This window comes from Perca flavescens, chromosome 1 (genome assembly GCF_004354835.1).
Source record: "Perca flavescens isolate YP-PL-M2 chromosome 1, PFLA_1.0, whole genome shotgun sequence".
Classification (NCBI taxonomy): domain Eukaryota; kingdom Metazoa; phylum Chordata; class Actinopteri; order Perciformes; family Percidae; genus Perca; species Perca flavescens.
The window spans coordinates 40692562-40713921 of NC_041331.1; the positions used below are offsets into that span (position 1 = coordinate 40692562).

At 41.1% G+C, this 21360-nt stretch overlaps 3 protein-coding genes across 6 annotated transcripts in view; 1 reads left to right on the top strand and 2 right to left on the bottom strand.

Annotated features, from left to right (window-relative positions):
• Window positions 1–2090: 2090 nt before the first annotated feature.
• On the top strand, window positions 2091–6690 carry crybgx (crystallin beta gamma X). The gene is made up of 5 exons (XM_028578940.1): window positions 2091–2135; window positions 2288–2409; window positions 4368–4503; window positions 5384–5523; window positions 6558–6690. Exons 1-5 carry the CDS (start codon window positions 2091–2093, stop codon window positions 6688–6690), a joined length of 576 nt encoding a protein of 191 aa, XP_028434741.1.
• Window positions 6691–6806: 116 nt separating this feature from the next.
• On the bottom strand, window positions 6807–11395 carry LOC114548494 (G2/mitotic-specific cyclin-B2). 3 transcript variants are annotated; one of them, XM_028568577.1, is made up of 8 exons: window positions 11244–11395; window positions 10912–11022; window positions 10083–10367; window positions 9844–10002; window positions 9306–9542; window positions 8784–8924; window positions 8410–8520; window positions 6807–7889 (listed from the first exon to the last, which is right to left on the bottom strand). In XM_028568577.1, exons 1-8 carry the CDS (start codon window positions 11268–11270, stop codon window positions 7779–7781), a joined length of 1182 nt encoding a protein of 393 aa, XP_028424378.1. In that variant the 5' UTR covers window positions 11271–11395; the 3' UTR covers window positions 6807–7778. The 3 variants fall into 3 exon arrangements, with proteins under 3 accessions (XP_028424378.1, XP_028424453.1, XP_028424310.1); XM_028568652.1 differs by having other exon boundaries at window positions 10083–10364; window positions 10912–11025; XM_028568509.1 differs by having other exon boundaries at window positions 10912–11025.
• A 2298-nt stretch (window positions 11396–13693) lies between these two features.
• cars1 (cysteinyl-tRNA synthetase 1) overlaps window positions 13694–21360 on the bottom strand; it is a 28728-nt gene continuing 21061 nt past the window's right edge. For both annotated transcript variants that reach the window (XM_028574967.1, XM_028574977.1), the window contains 9 exons: window positions 19487–19584; window positions 19126–19315; window positions 18863–18931; window positions 17940–18021; window positions 17682–17762; window positions 16322–16389; window positions 15162–15221; window positions 15002–15085; window positions 13694–13902 (listed from right to left, as the gene is read on the bottom strand). In XM_028574967.1, coding sequence (XP_028430768.1) covers window positions 13774–13902; window positions 15002–15085; window positions 15162–15221; window positions 16322–16389; window positions 17682–17762; window positions 17940–18021; window positions 18863–18931; window positions 19126–19315; window positions 19487–19584 — 861 coding nt within the window. In that variant the 3' untranslated portion in view covers window positions 13694–13773. The remainder of the gene's footprint in view (window positions 13903–15001; window positions 15086–15161; window positions 15222–16321; window positions 16390–17681; window positions 17763–17939; window positions 18022–18862; window positions 18932–19125; window positions 19316–19486; window positions 19585–21360) is intronic.

Below are 21360 nucleotides of genomic sequence, written 5' to 3' on the forward strand. Positions count from 1 at the left end.
CGTGTGTGTGTCTGTGTGATGACAGAGAAGACAACATGAGCGTTGTTGTGTGTTTAGCATATCAATGGCGTCCAGGGCCCCGGCGACTGTTGCAGAAGCACTCTGATCTTTCTAGTTCCTGTCGGCTCACCTCACCTTGCTGTATTTAAGGGGCTTTCTTGTTGCGTCGCAGAGCTGACATGAACATCTTTACTAAGGTCCCAGGATTAGCCCAACAAACAAGGTATGTTGAGAGCGCCGTGCACCAGCCGGGGGCCCACAGAGTCAGACCCACCCAGTCAAGAGTTTTGGAGGTGGGGTGGGTCAGTGGCTCCACATCCCTCGCTGGTTCTCATGCTCTGCTCTTTCTCTCTCTGGGACGCATCCAACACCAGTTCCCCAGAATCACCTGATTTTGTGATGTGATGATTGTAGGAGACATGCTCACATACTGTAAAGGTTCAGGTGCAAGTTGATGGTTTTAAAATTCGAAAAGACTGAAGCACAACACTACTTCTAAATCTGTGTCAGTTGTTTATGTAACACTTCGATGTGTTATGTTCAAAATGATATAAGTAAGGACATTTTCAGTAGCTCAGGTCTTCCATTTCGCCTTAACACACCATTGTTTGTTTCTAAAGTTTCTTTGCGATTGTTCTATTATCTTATTTAATTATTGAGAGGTATGTTTGGGGTGTAATTATTCATGAAAGATTTTTCTATATCTACAGCAAGCTGGGGTCTGTGCTCCAACGTGCCTTCTACGGGTCCAGTGGGAGGGTGAGTCCAATATTTATGTCCTGAGTTGTCACTTTGTTAAAGCATCATGTTGTTTTGAGCAGATGAAGTTTCTAAGTGAAACTTTTTTTGTCTTCACTCTATTGAATTGTGAGCATAAATTAACATACTTGTTCACTCTTTTCGCTAATAATATAATACTTCTTTACTTTGGGGACTTCTTGGTAAACGTAGAATATGTCTCTTCATTTTGTACTTAATTTTTAATACTTAAAGGGGCTGTACTCAAAATACTGAGAGAAAAAAAAACTGGCTGGGATGGCCTCCACACGGCTCTCATAAACCGCTAATATAGTTTATTTACGCCCACATGTACGCGTGGCCAGACCAGCTACCAAAAAAAGAACAGAGAAGCTCAGATTTAAACACACACACACTCTGCTCAGGATGCCATTACTAAATAAAGTAAATATTTGTTTGTTATATTAAAGGTGCAGTAGGTAAGCCTTATAAAACTACCTTTCTGTCATATCTGCTGAAACTGACCCTATGTTCCAGTAGAACTACATGAAGCAGGTCATTAAAAAAAGAATCCGGCCTGTAGTACAATTTGCAAAAATACACCGCTCCCTGTTCAGATGCACCAATCAGGGCCAGTGGGGTATCTTGTGGGGGCAGGGGCTCAGGAGACCGTTTTGGGCTTTAGCGGAAAGGGGGGGGAGGGACTGAGAAGTTGTCGATATTCAAATTTTTTGGCTAAGTCCTGGATCTTCGCAATCCTACCTAGGGCACCTTTAATGTGCTGAATGTTGAGTACAGCCCCTTTTTTTAAAGCTGTGTAGCTTAGCATAAAGACTGGAAGCAGGGGGAAACAGCTAGCCTGGCTCAGTCCAAAGAAACACAGCTACCAACACCTCTAAAGCTCAGACAACACTTTGTATCTCGATTGTGTAATCTATAGTTTGCAGGAAGTCCCTGCTCTTGGCTGTTGTTCACAAATAAATATTTACCGTAACGTCAGTTTACCGTGAAGCAAATACTTTCTAAGTAATATTTTAAGTTCTTTATTGATTTACACATAACTTTGGGAGCTGCGTCATTGGTTACTAACATTTCAAACTGTCCTTTTGAAAATACAACACATGACTCAGGAATTGTCATTTTTTTCTTTTTTAATTAACATTTCTCCTCCCACTCAAAGATGACAGAATTATCAAATACAACACTGTTTACTGTTGGTATTGGTATCAAAATGATCCCCAAGTGGAAGGAAAGACCCTACAATTGCTGGTGTTGTCGCAGAGTTTATCTCCAAGTGGCAGTTTGAAAGACAACGAAGTAAACTACAGAAAAAAAAAAGCTTTAGACTACATATGGGAGGCTGGGCGCCTTTGCTGTCCCCCTGTTCTAAAACCTGGGTTTGCTTAAAATCCCCCAAAAGTGTGAAACTAATACTAGTATTGCAAATGAATGTCGTATTTAGAAAATGCTTATTGTTAATGAACACCTGAGTGGTAACGTTTTCAGTAGAATCCCAGCAGACTCGTAAAGTTTTGATCTCGGCCTTCAGGTGACCCTTTTCGAGCAGCGGAACTTCGCCGGGAGGCGGCTGGACCTGAGCTCCGACTGCGCCAGGCTCAGTGACAAGAACTTCCCAGAGAGATGCAACTCTGTGCAGGTGGAGAGTGGAGCGTAAGTCTACACCGCCACCTACAGTACACGACAGGTCACTGCAACACACACACACACACACACACACACACACACACACACACACACACACACACACACACTGGTGAGAAAAGGAAAGAGAAAGAGGAGATCGGTGTTTTCTCTAGGTTTGTTGAAGACGCCTGTATTTGGATAGGGGTTTAGGGTTCCTCCCTCAAGAAAATTTTCTATAAAAAAAAAAAAAAAAAAAAAGAAGAAGAATTTTGGACCATTATTATTACGGTATCTTTGTCTAAAACATTGGAAAAGGTAGAGCAGATAATAAATAAATAACACCCAAAAAGCTTAAAGACAAAACTGGGGACCAACTCTAACCATTAGATCTGACAGAAGGTATTTAGTTAGTTTGGATGCCCACATTGATTATATATTTTCTCGGCTAAGGTGGTCCCCAAAATGGCTCGGGTGCTGCACATTAGCTTTATAATGAGAGAGAAAACCCTGGAGATGTAACAGCAGTGACGTAGTCTAATGTATTGTAGTGTGTATGCTGTACTGTATAAAAATATATTGGCCTATATATGGGCCAGAATCTGCCTTTGAGGAAGTGGGGCATATCATAGTGTGGGGTCTGGGTGCCCACCCCCAGGGTTATTTTGAGCATCAAAGACTTCATTTCCTGCATTCAGATAACTTTTATTATCTAATTTAGGGTGGAAATACCTTCATTCAGCTTAGGCGAAGAAGAAAAACACAGATATATGCAAAATATATCAAAAATATAATGGAAAGTATGTTATTGCAAGTCATTGGGCATTTTTAAGTGGGTATATGGAAATTCTGGAGCTTTCTTAGTGGGTATACTGCATATACCTGCGTATCACGTAGACTACACTGCTGTGTAACAGCAAAGTATCTTCAATACAAATGTGTTTTCATCACATTTCTTTCTTTTTTTTTTACCATTAGACAGCAGTAAATATACTGTAGTTAATCCATCTAAAGCCCAGTGGTTCAGATGGGTGTCCACACATGTATGTACCTTGTTATTACAGCCAACAAAGGTTTTGGTAATGGGTCTTAATAGAATACAAACAAATGTCCATGAAGTTTGGTGGACAGATGAGCCTCGGGACGAGAAGACATTGTGACCCTTCCACAGTAAGACAATTAGTCTGTCCGAAAAGAAATGAATCAAAACGTACTCTGGAGGTGAAACTATGTCTAGATGTCTAAGTTAAAACTGCACCAAATATCAAGGTTCAAGGGTGGTTTTATTGTCTCCTGGTCTCGGATTAAAGGAATTGCTACATACGAAACACAAAATTACACTTCAAAATAAACACTTGCCTAACTCACTAAATTTGAGTTAGGCTGAGTTCACATTAAATGTCTAGGATACATATAACTACTGTTTCAGTGACTTTATTTCAACATTTAGTTTGGACCTTAGATATAGTCAGTGGTGTAGTCAAATGTATTGTAGTGGGTATACTGTACTGTATATGTACGGGCCAGAATGGGACTTTGGGGGGGTGGGGTCTGGGTGTCCTCCCCCAGGGAAATTTTGAGTGTCAAAGACTTCATTTCCTGCATTTTGATACACTTGTATGCACCAACTCACAGCTGAAAATACCTTTATTTAGCCTATGTAAAGAAAAAAAAAACACATGACAATTCAAAATATGTCAAAAATATAATGGAAAGTAAAGTTGTTGTGTGTCATTGCGTATTTTTAAGTGGGTGTATGGAAATCCTGGAGCTTTCTTAGTGCGTATACCTGCATATCACGTAGACTATACCACTGGATATAGTGACTGAATGTACACCTTTCTACTACAGCTCATCCCACTCTTAGGTCTGCACTGTCAGTAAATAAACGTAACTTAAACCTTTGGATTTGACACCTAGCTCATTTGCTGCTGTGTGCATCTCTGTTTGACTCTTCTCTCTCCTCTCCTTCTCTCTTCTTTTTGAAGATGGGTCGGTTACGAGCATGAGAACTTCCGCGGGCGCCAGTACCTGTGGGACATGTCCGAGCGGGGAGAGTACAACTGCTACGACAAGTGGTGCGCCCAGGTGGACCACGTCTCCTCTGTCCGCGCTGTCAAACAGGTGAGACGTGAAACTGGCAGAAACACACACAAGTTACAGGACGTACGGTCAGTACAGGAACACACACACACAAGTTACAGGACGTATGGTCAGTGAGGCTATATATCGTCTTAGATTTTAGATATCGTAATATCACGTGACGTAATATGAAGTGTCATCTTTTCATCTTTTCCTGGTTTTAAAGGCTGCATTACAGTAAAGTGATGTCAGACAGTTAGCTGCTCTATTATTTACCGTTACCCACTTAGTCATTATATCCACATTACTGATGATTATTTAGCTGCAGTTTCATTGTGTAAATATTTAGTAAAAGCACTAAAGTCAACCCTACAATATCACCAGCGATGTATTTGGTCAAAAATATTGTGATATTTGATTTTCTACACACCGCCCAGCTTCAGTTGCATCAGTTGTTGATCTTAGCCTCAAGTAGTCATCAAAGCTTAAACAAAAATTCTACTTTAAATCTACAAACCAGGTAGAAACGGTTGTTAAATCTGACATTTAACAGAAAGTAGTAGTAATTAAGTACATGTGGTGTTGGGTACCTATTCAAAAGCTACAAGGTTAGGTTATTTTGAAATTGATGTGAAAAGGGAATAAGGCTGCAACTAACTATTATTTTTGATTTAATCGATTAGTTGTTTGGTCTATTAAATATATGAAAGAGGGTGTTTGCTGAAATCGAATTAGGCTTGATAATCATATGCATAGTGATTCTAGACTCCAAAGGAATGATTTAAAGAGGTTTTGTTGTGAAAATGTTCCAAGTTAGATGTTGGCTTAAGCTCAGTAGTAGCCTATAGTGCCCTAACCCTAACACAGAGGCAACTTATCCAGAAACCCATTCACCCACTGACAGTATATCTCTTCTGTCCAGGACAACAACCCCGGCAGAGCCCAGCTGTTTGAGCGAGCCGGCTTCTCCGGTAAGAAGATGGAGATCCAGGATGACATCCCCAACCTGATGAGCCGCTACAGCCTCAACAGAGTCGCCTCCATCCGCGTGCTCGGAGGAGCGTAAGTGCAACGTCCTTCCTACCCGGTCTCTTTCACTCTCAACCCCTGAGAGGAAATGCTATTTGTGTTTTGTTTTTTTTTTATTACTGAAACGATGAATCAATAGTTGGCGATTACTTTCAAAAACGACTAATTAATAAGGACCAATCGTCACAGCTATACGTAAATGTTTTTTTTTTGCATTCAGCTTGAGTCAAGTCTTGGGATTTAAAGTGCTCATATTATGCTTTTTGGGCTTTTTCCCCTTTCCTTTTACTGTGTTCTATATCTTTTTTTGTGCATGCAATGGGTTTACAAAGTGAAAAGGCCCAAAGTCAACCCCAATCCATAATCCCCATACCATCTCCAACAGAAAACACTGTTCAACAACTGCTCCAGACAGCTCTATTGTAGTCCAGCCTTTACTTCAGAGACCAACCTGGTCATTTTGTAACACACGTTATAATGCTCGCCTAGCTGCTAGCATGGCACGCCCTCATACTCTGCTTCTGACTGGCTAGTAGTCCTTACCTAGCTACTGAGCATGTGTGACTCCCAACAAAGATGGAACAGAAGTGAGATGTCTCACTCTGTAGCTAAAACAGAGAGCTCAACACAGGGTGAAAAGAGGAGCTGCAGCAATGTGCAGTACAACAAAAATGTTTTTGGAAAATTAAACCATGTAAACCTATTCTGATTTAACCTCTAAATACAATTTATGAACATGAAGATGAGCATAATGAGCACTTAGTCTCACAGCAGCCAAGTCCAGTCTAAAGTTCTCATTTCTGTGACTTAAGGCTGAACATGTAGTCTTGAGACTTTGCTTGAGCCAAAGCAGTAAAAATGAAAAAAGCAAACAAACTTTTTATATTGCATTTATTCTGTAACTATATTTAGAAAAAAAACTGTACAAAATACACCAATGTTTAGGATTATTCAGAGCACACACCCCCACACTGATTGAATAACTGCAGCTTTTCATCCCATTAGATTTCCATGTTTTTAAAATCAATTAACAGTTTGCAGTCAACCCTGATGTGTTGTGTGTGCAGGTGGGCGGTGTATCAGGAGCCCAACTACAGAGGACCTCATTACATCCTGGAGAAGAGGGATTACAACAACTTCTCTGACTGGGGCAGCCAGAACAGCACAGTGGGCTCCATGCGCAGAGTCCGCTTTAACTAAACACCACCTGTGATCTACAGAGTCCTGTCAACAGGACTTCTCCCACCGTCAAACACATGGAACCTGTCAGCTTTACACACTTATTTTGGTAATAAACTTAAATTAAAAAAACTGCATTCCTTTAGATTCTTTTAATCGAGTCTCAGTGTGAAGTGTTTTTGAACAAACACGTAGTTACATAATAGTGAAGATTCACAGGGTGGCAAACAATTGTAAGAACTTGTCTGTTGAAAACAAACCTAACTTGTGATGGGATTACAAGGAGCTGGTGCAACCAACGCTAGATGTTTGAGGAGCATCTCGCTGCAGCCCAAGATGTACTTGAGATGTTGGACTGAGTAGTTGGCACCGCCCCTTACTATAAACCAAACAAGGATGTCAAAGATTGGAAAATTACAAGCTAAATATCATTTAGCTCTATGAACAAAGTAGATGCTGGGATATCCAACAAGATCCATGAATGCAATTATAACCCATGAACTTTAAAATGCATTATCAAGTACAAGAGATATGACCAAACAAAAATAAGGAACTTAAAAGGAAAAAAAAAAAAAAAAAAAAAAAAAAAAACAACTAAGTTGGTTTCAAACTTTGGATTGGACAATCCACAGTAGGGCTGGGCAATATAGAGATATTGTATCAACATAGATATGAGGCTAGATGTAGTCTTACACTTTGGATATCGCATTATGACACGTGTCATCTTTTCCTGGTTTTAAAGGCTGCATTACAGCGAAGGGATGTCATTTTCTGGTCACAGTTTTACAACTTGCCATGGTAGCCACATTATTGGAGATTTAATCAAAACTCGTGTAAATATTTGTGAAAGCACCAATAATGAACCCTTAAATATCACCATCGATGAATTTGTCAAAAATATTTAGATATTTCATTTTCTCCATACCGCCCAGCTCTAGCACAAAGTTTTGGCAAAACACCAGATTTGAAAATCTAACAATTCTAAACAAACAAAGCTTGGATGAAAAATTTAAAAACATTTTAATAAAAGTTTCTCCACAGATTGTGATCCATCATAAAGTGCATGTGTAATGTCTGACAAAAAAAAAAAAAAAAAAAAAAGGTTTGTCTCAAGGATTGTTGAGCAGCGGCTCTGCCATGGTCGTGATGGTGGACGACTTCAGCTGAGGAATGAGGCTGATCTTCATCAGCTTGCTGCTCGAGTACTTGTTCCTCACGGCCTGCAGAGGGACAAAAGGAATTTAAGTTTCATTTAAAGACCTCATATTGGTCTCCTTTTCAGGTTTGTAATAGTATTTAGAGGTTATCAAAATAAGTTTACATAGTTTAACTTTCAAAATACACCATATATTTGTTGTACTTCATATTGCTGCAGCTCCTCTTTTCACCCTGTGTGTTGAGCTCTCAGTTTTAGCTACAGAGTGAGACATCTCACTTCTGTTCCACCTTTGTTGGGAGTCGCACATGCTCAGTACCTAGGTAAGGATTACTAGCCAATCAGAAGCAGAGTATGAGGGCGTGCTGCACTAGCCGCTAGACGAGCATTATAACATCTTACAAAGTGATGCAAGTTTGTCTCTGAAGTAAAGCCTGGACTACAATAGAGCTGTTGAGTGTTTTCTGTTGGAGATAGAAAGTCCTTTTGGTCTCTCATTTTGGAAGCCAACTATATAACCAGGAAAATGCCAAAAAAAAAAAAAAAAAAAAAAAAAACCTTGTGCTTCCTGTGAGTGAACTCACCTGGAACTTTGTCTTCCCGTTATTTACCATCACAACATTTTTGGCGATGTGCTGCATGATGGGCTTCAGGTGGGCCGCGTCATAAGTGGAGTAGTGCTGCTGTGTAGGAGACTGACAAGACAGACCAATCAACCCACAGCAGACCAAATTAGACATTGAACAAGTTGCTAAGTGGAAAAGTTTCATCATTGATCCTGCAGACTGATCTCATAAAGTGGCCATGCCACGTGGTGTGTATGTTTACATCCACTGTACACTGCATAGACACTTTGATAGTCCAAAATGCTTACAGATAACACGCCATTTGGCTTTAGGAAAGTGGCGTGTATGTTTACGCAAAGTCCTGATGCCACGTTGGATCCTGTGAGACTCACCCAGGGCAGCTCTTCAAGCAGCAGCTGGGAGAGACTGAGCGCTGCAGCGGCGATCTCCGACGGCCGATAGTGCACCATGCTGTAGTCGACCAGGGTCAGCTCCATCAGGTACTTGGCCAGCGTGTGTCTCTCTACATCAGACTGAGACACACAACATCCAGCCCACTGACAACCATGTTGGATACTCCTTTACATATTTATTGTCATTTTAGCACAACACCCATCTGAACCCTCCTGTGGTCCTCGGGTCAAATCCGACCCATTTTTTAGGTTCTACATCAAAAATGTTGATTTCTTTCAACCATGGTCAATATTTTTTTATTTATTTATTTTTTTTAATTGGGGATAGTTTTGTACAACACTCTTCACAAGTAAAATAAATGCTCAGTTCACTACTTTCATTGAATTGGGTGGATTATTCAATTTTACAGATTCTTACAGCAGTTTCATTCAATGAGCAGATACTGTAGCTCTACCTTTTGCACACTGATCATGGGATCATTTTTGAACAATAAAACTCACATTCGCCACCTTGGAGGCCCGTCTGAGGAAGTGTAAAGGGAGAGGACGTCCCAGCTCAAAGTTTAGGGTCCTCAGAACCAGCTGTTCCATCTCCAGAATCTGAGCCTTTGTAAAGGCGTTGTCTGTGATGTACGCAAAGTCTCCGACCTCGGGAGCGTACATCTCCTCGTATTTACAGGCCACCAGCATGGCCGTCACGCCAACAAGCTGCAGCTTTCTGCGAGAGACCGGCTGGACCTGCAGCACGGAGGGAAACGTTTCATCAAAAACAATGTAAAAGAAAAATTTTGCACATTATGTTTTGCAAATAAACTTACGTCATACATCAACTGAAAAAGTATTAATGGAAATGGCACAATTCAAGGTGTTAACTTTTGAATAGTTAGTTTCTAAACTTTTTTTTTTTTTGGGGGGTCATTTAAGGCCTTTACCCCCCCCATAGAGCATGATTAACCCCCCCATAGAGCAACCCTAGGAAACATTTATATACACACACCGCTCTCCCAAAAAGAGAAGAGCCTGCCGAGTCAGTCCTTACCTGGAGAAAACGATCCAGGACAGCAACTGTGAGGTACAGAGTCTCCTGCAGCAGCTGGAACCTGGAGTGAACCTGGACCAGCCAGTCAATCAGAAGCGCTCGCATGCGTTCGGTGATTTCATAACCCTGCATGTAGTTGGCTCGTACGGCCTGCTGCACCTGTGGAGACCGACTGATGTAATACACCCACCACCGCAGGGAGAGAGCAGAGAGTTTGGCTGGGGGAGGAAATAACTTACCTCCAGGATGTGTAGATAATTATAGATATCTTTGACGTAGTCTGAGCAGAGCTGTGGCAGGTCCGAGTCCTGCTCGTCCACATCCTGCACTGTGAGCAGCGCCTCAGAAAAAGCCTGGCACAGTTCCTCCTCCTCCTTCATGGACACGTCAGCCACCATCTCTTCTGAAACTGGGGGGAGAGGATCTGCAGGCGCTGGGACCGGGACTACTGGAGGCACCACGGGTTTGGCTTTTTGGGCACAAGATGGTTTGACTGATGCAGTTGATTTGGTTGGTCCAGTCTTCTGAGGAAACAAATCAAATGCAGTTTAATTCAGAAGAGGGCATTTGTGTAGTTTGGGGATGTAAGGCTCATTAGATTTGAAGACATGAAACATGTATAACTGAAAGTTTAAATTAAAAAAAAATAAAATTTGCAGGTTGGTGAGAACAAACTGAGTTACTTTAGTCCAACTGTAGCAAGATAGATCAATACTTATCACATGGGAAATGTAGGCATCCAGTAACTTATGACTGGAAATACAAACCAGAATAAAGAATATAAAACACTGCAAAAATAAAAAAAAAAACACAGTAGTGAAGTCAATAGTCCAGGCATAAGAACTACTACAGAGAGCGGTCACTAGAGTATGTACTAATTGAGTGAAATGCAAATGTAAGGTTACATACATATTATACACTTGGGCCATATATCGTAGTGTAGTTAGTTTTCAGAGTTTTTGGGTTATTTTATATTCACAGTAGCATTGACAAGTGAACAAATTAGGGCTAAAAACAACACTGAAGCCAGTTATGGAAGCAAACCGTTCTTCCATGATGATAGGTTACCTTTGAGAGGACTGCTGCTCCGGGAAAGTTGGTAAGTTCCCCGAGAGCAGCTCTCCTCGGACCTGCTGTGGCTTTTCTGCCCATCTTCGCGGGGTTCACCGCGGCTGGGAGCTGCTAAAAGAGAACACGACACAAAATAAATGCTGGCTGGTGTAAAGTGGCAGTTAAAACAACTGTATCAAAGCAAAAGGCGAACAAACAGCTAGCTAGCTAACTAAATAGGGAGCGGACTGTAGTGTTAGCTAACAATGCTAGCTATCGAAGCCATAGTAGCGACGCTAACTAAAGCCGCTTTGCTAACAAAAACGGCAAAATAACTTCAGTTTACTCACCGCAGCACGAACTTCCACAGACGACATGATTAATGCCGGCAGCAACGACGCCAAACTGAGTTTAAAAGGATTTATATTAGCAGCAACCAACAAGATCTGTGCGAAAGCCGGTTGTGTGTTTCTGCAGGTAAACAACAACGCGGAGACAAGCAGCTTTCAAATAGCGCTCCGTCAAATCTGATTGGATACAGATTTGGCAGGTCGCTTCCTGATTGGCTGACAACCAGTGAGGTCAAAAGTACAATCTTGAATAATAATATGGACCGCATGGATTATGTATTATGCCTAGATACCTTAATTTCCAAATATATATATTTATTTTCATATTTTATTTGATTTATATCTACTTTTCATGGCCTGCTGAATGTCTGTCTCATAGAAATATCAAAATCAATTTTATTCTATGGTCACGAATTTCAATAAAGGTACAACATAATAATAATAATAATAATGATAACATTGTTGAATTATTATTATAAAGTAAATACATTTTCAGCAGTAGTCATGATGTGTTTCATATTATTTTCACTGATTTGTGTATTTTATTTCTGGAGTTTAAGACAATAGACCTGCACATAGATTGTCCACAAACAAGAACCTAAGCCAGTGGTGGAAGAAAGAGTACAGCAATTTAAAAAACACTTTTCGTGAAAGTCCTGCATTCATATTTTAAGAAGTGTGTTTAATCAAGAGAATTTACTTTAGTTAACATAATTCCAACACATTATTAGCAAATATAAATCAACATTGATGATAGGCTAAAGTAGTCACTAAGGTAGTCATCCACAGATATAGTTCATCCAAAGGATTCACTGTACAGTATGTTTAACATTAAAAGATGATTTATAAAATCATGCCAACCATTATTATTTGATTAGCTTAGTATTCTATGCAATAAAAGGTATGAATAAAGGCTTTAGGCTGCCCTACACTTTACTGTAGGCCCAGTTTAATATGCAACTTCATTTTATACAATATATGTAGTAGGGGGTCCTTGCTCGGTCTCTCTTTCAATTAAGGGGTCCTTGGCTTAAAAAATGTTGAAGACCCCTGCTCTAACTAACTCTATTCTTTCCTTTTGGACAACAGACACACAGAATTTCAAAATAAGAGTTTGTAATTAAATTCTGTCCCCGTCTGGATGTCTTTTATTTGAGTTACAAACAACCATCCAAACTGGTATGTATCTTTTATTCATGACATTATCAAGTCAGTTTAGGATGAATCTTAAGAGTTCACAAGGATGACCAATTTTATTGTGCTTACTGCCTCTTTATTTAAGCATCTTCCTATCTGAAAGAATCACTGCAGCTATGACTTCACTTAACCATTTAATTGTAATACACATACAGTACAAAAAGACATGATCCTAATGGACGGTTAATAATAAAAAGCTCCTTTTCATCTGGTTTCACTCAAGCAGAGGGATGAAGAAGTTATATTTTCCCAGGATGATGAGTAAACAGATGCACATATTTAAAATAAGTCTGGTGATATTCCATATTTTTCTCATTGCCATAAAATCCCCCCCAAAAAGATCACAACCAACAATGTATTGCTCCTACGAACAAGAAGTGTCTGATATATCTTATTCCTAGGTGGCATAGAGCTCCATCTCATGGAATGTGGAATTAATCCGCCGCTGAAAATAGTTCCCAACAATTTTGCTCTTTCCGTTCAAGTAATGTTTGATAAAAACAGCAGTGACCAGCTGTTGGATGTATCCCAATATCCTGCAGGTATTTAACTTGTGTTTAATATTTTAAAGCTACAGTGCGTAACTTTTTGATATTAATAAACGTCCGTTACATTCAAGCCGTTGCCAAATGAGTTGCTACAAAGCAAATTAAGACTATCAGCTCCACACAACTCTCTCTGGATTTCTCAGTATGACTATGTTCAGAAGATTGTGGCGTGCGGTGACTTTCACACGCAGAATCTCGAGTGAAGATAATTACCCCTTCTGAAGAGTCCATCATGGTTTTTTTTAATCCTCCGTGTCCTCCTTGGCTACTAGCAGCTGCATACATGGCTTGTATCATGTGGATGCGCCGACAGTGTTGTTGTCATTACTTAGAATTCCTCATGGGGGCGACAGAAACTACGCACTATAGCTTTAAAACCCAAAGTTAAATCCTCAATACAGTAGAAAATCTATGTAATCCTTTGACTGACAGGCAGTGTTCTCAGAGTTTCCATCAAAAAACATCACTAATGTAGAAAACATTTGGAGACAGTGCAGCCGAGTGCTAATGAGTTAGCACTCGGCTACACTGACTGAAAAAAAACAGAAAAAAGGAGGAAATCTTTCCTGGTTCTTGATTTCTTTTCTCTCTCATTTTGACTTTGATTATTTTGTGTCTTTCAGTAAGAAAAAAAAATAAAAATCACTTGCAGTTTTTTTTGCATGTTGTTTTCTGATCCCGAACAGATAAAGAGGAGACAAACGATGACCCAGCATCTCTGGCCTAAACATTTATTCTGAATGTTTTCTGTAGAATGGATGGCTTGGAAAAGCTTGGAAACAAAATCAGTTGCCATTTTGGTTAATCTGAAGGTAGTCATTGTGTAATTTCTCCTGGGCCTCGAAGAGCTTGCGCAGCTTCTTGGCTTGTCCTTTGCTCAGCTCCTTCCCTTCAACGTCGTGAGTGGGGAAACCCTGTTGACAGCAACAACAACAGAGCAACAAGTCTTAAATTCATTCTGATAAGTTTCCATCTCAATGTAGCACAAAATGTCACCCAATTTCCAGATAATCTGCAAAAGAAAACTCAAAGTAATGTGTTTCCGTCAGCTGGTGGAGCTAATTCTCAGGTGCCAGTTAAAGGACAAATCCTGTGCAAAATGAACCTAGGGGTTAATAACACACGTACCGAGTCGACCGTTCTCTGGGACATGTTTTCATGCTAATCGAACGTGACCAGTTTTAGCGCAAACCGCTAATTAGCTTATAACACTAGTCGTCGGGGTACGGGTAAAGTAAAAAGAAATCTCCATTTCTACACCACTACCAAGGCTCAAAATAGCACCACACTTCCACGGTAGCATAATGAGGGTCCCTACATGTGTACAGACAGTCTATTAAAAAGATAGTTTAGAAAGACAGTACAGTTCACGTATACAGGCCGACGCCATCTTAAGAAAACAATCACGACCAGTCAAACGACGAACGCTGTGCTTGAGCTATGTTACTGGTTACACGGCGCTCCTCGTTCGACTGGTCAGGAGGGACCCTCATTATGCTACTGTGGAAGTGTGGTGCCATTTTGAGCCTTGTTAGTGGTGTAGAAATAGCAATTTCTTTGTACTTTACTCGTGCCCCGACGACTAGCGTTATAAGCTAATTAGCGGTTTGTGCAAAAACTGATCACATTCGATTAGCATGAAAACAAATCCCAGAGAACAGTCGACTCGGTACCCATGTGTTATTAACCCCTAGGTTCATTTTGCGCTGGATTTGTGCTTTAACAAATCCAGAAAAAGAGGGCGTAATGAAATGACACATACAGTACCAAAATCCATAATAACAATACTGCTGGCTTTGTTCATGTTTTTCCTGCTGTATAAATTGTTCACACAGTACGGTTCAGTCATAAAACAAAACCCATTATGGCCCATGTAATTCAAATTAGTATGTATTTGTAAATTCTCTTTAATCAAACTACAAGAATTCTTCACCTGGAAAAGAAAAGGCAATGTAATCATGCTATAAAATATTTATTTAGAAATTCAGAGTGAAAAGTACACGAGGGATTTACCATATCATCGAATTTGGAATACTTGTCGGTTTCTGTGCGGAACATTTCACATGGAGGGACCTTCATCTTAGCCAGTTTGGCCATCTGAAACAGTAAGAGACACGAGTAAGTGAACATGTTCAATATATCAGAGAAATATAACTTTTTCTTTATGAGTGACCTCTTGTTCTTGTTTCTTCCTGGCAGCCTCTTCCTTCTTTCTTTTCTTCTCCTCTTCCATCTGTAAAAGAAGAAAAACGATAGTCTGAAGCTTTCCTTTTGTTTTTTAAATGCTTTCCTCCGGTCTTTCTGTGTTGTGTGGTTGTCCACAGACTGTAAACGGTCACGTAGACCACAACGGGTTTTACGCTTCTGGCATTTAGCACAGTCAGGGCGCTGCTAATCTCACATTGCCAGACCTTCCTCCAAAGCGTTGCGGAGGAAGGTCTGGCTAGTCCACACAGCATTCCTGGATGGGAGAAAAACGTGCTCTGGTTTATTGGCATTTCTTTAAATCAATCACAATTGTCTTGGGCGGATGGAGCAAACGTGCCTCTGCTAAATAGCCTCAGGAAGGAACTTCTTTTGGTGGAACGTGTAACGTTCAAAAATAGTTTTAGTCGTTCGAGAGAAAACTCAGATTGGACAGATAGTCTAGCTAGCTGTCTGGATTGACCCTGCAGAGATCTGAGGAGCAGTTAACCATAGTCCAGAAATGAGAGACATCTGGCGGAATTTCCGGCGGCACCTGAACAATCCCGGCAACGAAACGTCGTCAATATATAGACTAGGGTGCTGCGGACGGCACACATAGTCGCCGCGAACTGTCTGGTCATTCATACCGATTGCGGCTCAAAGAATGTATTTCTCGTCTTCTGTAGCCAATCATTTCAACATGGTATTCGTGTTGTTTCAAAATCTTGGAGGTGCACGAACAGCTAGGCGCTCAGATGTGTACTGACTTATTGGTTGCCAGATTGTGAATCTACTGTACCTTTTCTGGTGTTCATGCCAGGCAAGACAACAAAAAACTGGTATCACCATCAGTCCAGACTTTATTTTGTTCTGCTCTGCTTCCCAGGCAGAAAGATGGACACTTCCCACTCCTTATACCCATGAGCCTGTGTTGTGTGGTTGTGTCTTTTGAAAAACTTTTGAAAAAAGGAGCAAAATCTTTTTTTTCAGATGCCATTTGACTGTTCTCGCCTGTCAAATTTGAGGTAATGCTTCCAGATTTACAGGACACAAAGTGCTCCAAACAGGAAACCCATTGGGTTTTAACTATTTAGGATGTAAATAATGTGGTTACAATTAAAATAGGCATTTCCACTCCTCCCTCACCTGCTTCTTCTCCTCTCGCTCCTTCAGTAATGTCTCCTTGTCCACCAGTTTCACCACCGTGGGCAGGCCTGTAACACAGTCACTGGTTCATCAAGACTCAGCCAGTTAACCCTGGCCTTTACGTCTTTACAAGTATTACAAAAAAGACAAAGTATTCTTGTGTTGATGCTAATTTTTAAACCTTTTTCAATTACGTCTTTGATGCCAGAGTTGCTTATTTTAGAGCTGCAACGATTAGTCGACTAATCGATTAGTTGACCGACAAGAGAAATAATTGCCAACTATTTTGATAATTGATTAATCGTTAAAGTAATGTAAATGCTGCTTTCTGCCTCTCTAATAAAGAGACTTACTGCTTTCCTCTGTTTTTAAAATATGAGTTTTGGACAAAACAAGACACCACCTTGGACTGTGAGAAACTGGGATGAACATTTTTCATTATTTTCTGACATTTTATAGACCAAACGATAAATCAAGAAAATAATCGGCAGATTAATCGATAGTGATAATGATCGTTGCAGCCCTAGCTTATTTGAAATTACCCAAATACTGAAGTGATATGCATGAAAACTCAAAGCCACTATTGTAGTACTCGAGTATTTCCAAAACAACACCTAAAAGAAAAAAAAGCTAGTTGTGTATATTCTGTGTGTTATGGCAATAAAAGAGGTTAATGAAGAAGGATCTTAGTTTGTTTTCTGGGGGTGTTTTTTTTTAATAGGAATGTGGATCTTTCAGATCAATTTGAGGTGTGCCTATGGTTAGCATTTTCCACATTTTATCGTGTCATGCAGGGTGGGACTCGCCCTGGTCTGGTCTTGGTCTTGTATTGGTCTCAACCCCTCAAAGTCTTGGTCTTGTCTCGGTCTCAACCCCTCAAAGTCTCGGACTTGACCTGGTCTCAACCCCTCAAAGTCTCGGTCTCAACCCCTTAAAGTCTCGGTCTTGACCTGGTCTCAACCCCTCAAAGTCTCGGTCTAGACTCTGTCTCAACCCCTCAAAGTCTCAGTCTAGACTCTGTCTCAACCCCTCAAAGTCTTAGTCTAGACTCTGTCTCAACCCTTCAAAGTCTCAGTCTAGATTCTGTCTCAACCCCTCAAAGTCTCAGTCTAGACTCTGTCTCAACCCCTCAAAGTCTCGGTCTTGTCTCGGTCTCAACCCCTCAAAATCTTGGTCTTGTCACGGTCTCAAGCCCTCAAAGTCTCGGTCTTGACCCCTCAAAGTCTCGATCTCGTTACACTCTGGTCTGGGTGATGACTTGGTCTTGATTTATGTGGTCTTGACTACAACACTGCTCAAAGCTAACATTATTTCCCTCAAAAATACATGATTAGAATATTGATGTTTTCAGTTCTGTTACCTTCATGATCTTCCAGTCGCACTCCGAGCTCCGGTAACGTATCGTCGCGGACAACGTCACACATCTGCAGCAGCTCTGTCACTAGATGATTCAAAACAGGACTTTAATTAAACCCTGAAGCAAAACCCAGGAGGTAAAAAGTTTTAAGAAATGTCTCAACACTAACATGATATTTTAAGCAGAGGTTAAAAAAACAACAACACAGAACTGAATTTTTAGCATCTTTTGGACACTAAAATGTAAAATACAAGTTCTTACCTTTCTGCTCTCGGGCAATTTTTCGGACTCCCTCTCTGAAGTCTGACAACACTGCGAGGTACGGCATCACTGTGCTCTCCAGCTGGCAAACACAGCAACAACATTATCTTTCTGTATGTCATTTCAATACCCACAGCTTGAAAATGTAAATCGGAGCATTAACTATTTGGTGTCTGTTACTTTGAGTTTTGGTGTGAAAATCAGCTTTGACTAGCCTGGGTAAACTCTGACGAACTTCCGGCAAATTTGAGATTTGCTCTGCAAGTCTGTCTGGCCAAGAGCCCATTCAAGCCCATTTCCAATTTTTCCAAATCGAGGCACCAATCGCAACCTTTGAGGCAGCCATTACACAATGACTATAGTGACAGCAAGCAGCTTTTTGTTTACATTCAACATGACGGCCACCGAAGGGCAGCAACACGTTGATGCCGCTGTCGCTGCTACATCACCCAGATCGTTGCTCTGATTGGTTGACGGACTATCCAATGCGCACAGAGGCATTTGAGCGGCGTCCGTTGGTGACGCCCCTTTGGAAATGGGCTGTGAATGAACCTTCCCCAGACCCACTCTCAATTACAACTGAGAAGGGTCTGGTGTCAACCAGGCTATGCTTTGACAAAACTATATCTAAAATTTAAAGTAGAGACATTTAGTCATTCAGTCAAAGGAAATCATAAAAAGCTGGGGTAGGGAGGTAACAGCAGGATGTCGGGGAGTTGTGTGTGCTGGGACAAATAAAGCCAAAGAATTGCTAAGTAGACTGACTTAGTATGGGGTGTTAGTAACTGGACGTATGCGTTTGACACAAAAGCAAAGTGAGTTAAAGATTCCTTATTTGGAAAATGATTAATAAGCAGTATCCTATCGTGAAATAATAGACAACAAAAAACAGAGAAAACCCAGAAAAGTGTCTCTTTACTTACATCAATGCTCTGACTTTGTCCTCCCACTGGGAAACCGATGGGCTCCGATCCTTCAATGGCACCAAATATCTGAATTAAAAAAAGAGGATTATTTCATACACGAAATCATATTTTTAAGTCTCTCAGAAAATATCGCGATACTATGCTGTATCAATGTTTTTCCCCCCACCCCTATTAATTAGTGTCCCATGTGCCTGCTGCACTCCAGTTAAGACTATTAAAGCCGTCTGTTGCATGAAAGGTAGCAGTTAAAACGTGCTCACCTTCATCATGGTGGTGAGATAGACGGCAATGCTCTCCGTCAGCATGCGGTTGGGCCGCAGCTTGGCGCTCTTCCTGCTGGCGATGTAGCTGTTGCTAAGGCCGACCAGCACTCTCATCTCCTCCATGGCGGTGCGGGTATCCACGTTGTCACAAAGAGCCTCGTGGACGGCAGACTTCCTGTCGTAGAAACTGAACAACACGAGAAACCGTTTGGCTTTCAGTTGTTTTTTGTAGGTCCTCTTACTAAACATCAAGATCTTCGGATGTCTCAAGCTTGTTTTGACCCATTTGGGAAAATGTCAGGAGGTTAAACCTGTTAAGGAGCTTTTTCTCCCATATTAACTATCTTTACTCTCTTACCTGTTGTTGAGCTCCACCTCTGCTGCCTCCCACTTCTCAAAGCGCCCGGTGATGTCAGTAGGAGCGCGCATTATGTCTTTCACATTCAGGAAGAACTCCTGTCACATGAAAATAAATAACATAATATTAAAGTAGGTTGTACATTATGATTACCGCCACATACACATTTGTACATTCTTTCCTTTGTGTTTCTTATCTTTATTTTTGAATAGTTGTTCATGTATTCTATCCTTTTTATTATTTCGTGTATATTCTGTATGTGTGCTGTGTGTCTTATATTTTGCTGCTTCAGCAATGAAATTTCCCAATTTGGGATCAACAAAGTCTAATCTGATCTAATCGGGGCACCAAACAGCATATTAGTTAAAGGGGTGATAGAATGATTATATAGGGTATTTTACACTGTTCCTTAAGGTCTCCTAATGGGGTATGCAACATTGGTTGGGCTGAAAATTGCCCGAATGCTATTTTATTAGGCCCTTAACTACCCTGTGAATGTGGCTCTATTTGGAACAAGAGCTTTTCTTCCAAATATGGTATGCTCATGAATATTCAGAATGAGCTACGCGCTGATTGGTTTGAGCAAACTACATAGAAACACATGGGAGACTCGACAGCAGGTCTCATTGCAAAGTTATACATTGTTGGTCGGGCTGTTACGTTATTAAATTCACTTCTGAGACTTTTTGAAGCGAGAAATCAACTATATAAAGCTCAAATATGGGACGTTTTACGAAAATTGATGGCTTATTGCAAATTTGGTAAGACTGTGTGTCGGAGTTCAGCTGCCGGTGCTGACTGTGTTGCTGCCTCGCTGCACGGCCTGCCTTCCTCCACAGACCCCGGCCTGCTGTGAGGTAGCTGGAGCTCCGTCACGCCTGGCAGCCCACAGCACTCCATACCTGCGCAAAGTCACCGTTTTGGGGTTAATGGACCAAACGCTGCTGCGCTGACAGAGCTCCAGGGCCTGTAGCTCCCCTCTTCCTGCTAGCTAAATGGCCCGTGTGTGAGAGTGATAGCGCGGTCAGCGAGCTTGTTACACCAGCAATCTCTTACAACAGTTCCAGTTAATCTTGGCTGGCTGTCAGCATAACTAGCTATATTTACAGTTTGAATTTTGTCACGCCACTTATACAACATATCACTAAAGCTAACAACGGTGTCCGATTTCAAGTTAATGAATTTTTGTCAACAGTGGGGTTTCGTTAGCTATGACTGTCCCTTCAATCCTAGCTATGTGTAGCTAGCTACAAATCACGGATAGTTGGCTTCATTTTTGGCGTAATTTCTGTATATTTACGGTTTGAATTTCATCACGCCACTTATACAACATCTCCCTAAATGTCTTATAAAGCTAACACGGTGTCCGATTTCAAGTTAATGAATATTTGTGAATTTCAGAGGAATTCTAGGAGGAGCTAGCTCTCATTGATAGAGCTACATCCAACCGCAGGCTCTATCAATGAGACTCACGGACAAGCGGCGTTTATTTCCCCAATCGTTTGTTTAAGAAACTCAACATATTATAATTACACACATTAAAAGATTAACTGGAACCTGTGGTAACAGATTGCTGGTGCAACAAGCTCGCTGACCGCGCTCTTACTCACACACCCCGGGCATTTAGCTAGCAGGAAGAGGGGAGCTGCAGGCCCTGGAGCTCTGTCAGAGTACCAGTGTTTAGTAGTCCATTTGCCAAAAAACGGTGACTTTGCGCGGGTATGGAGTGCTGTGGGCTGCCAGTCGTAACGGAGCTCAATCGAGTTCAGAGCAGGCTGGGGTCTGTGAAGGAAGGCAGGCCCGGGCGGCGAGGCAACAACACAAGCAGCACCGGCGCTGAACTCCGACACACAGTCGGACAAAATTTGCAATTA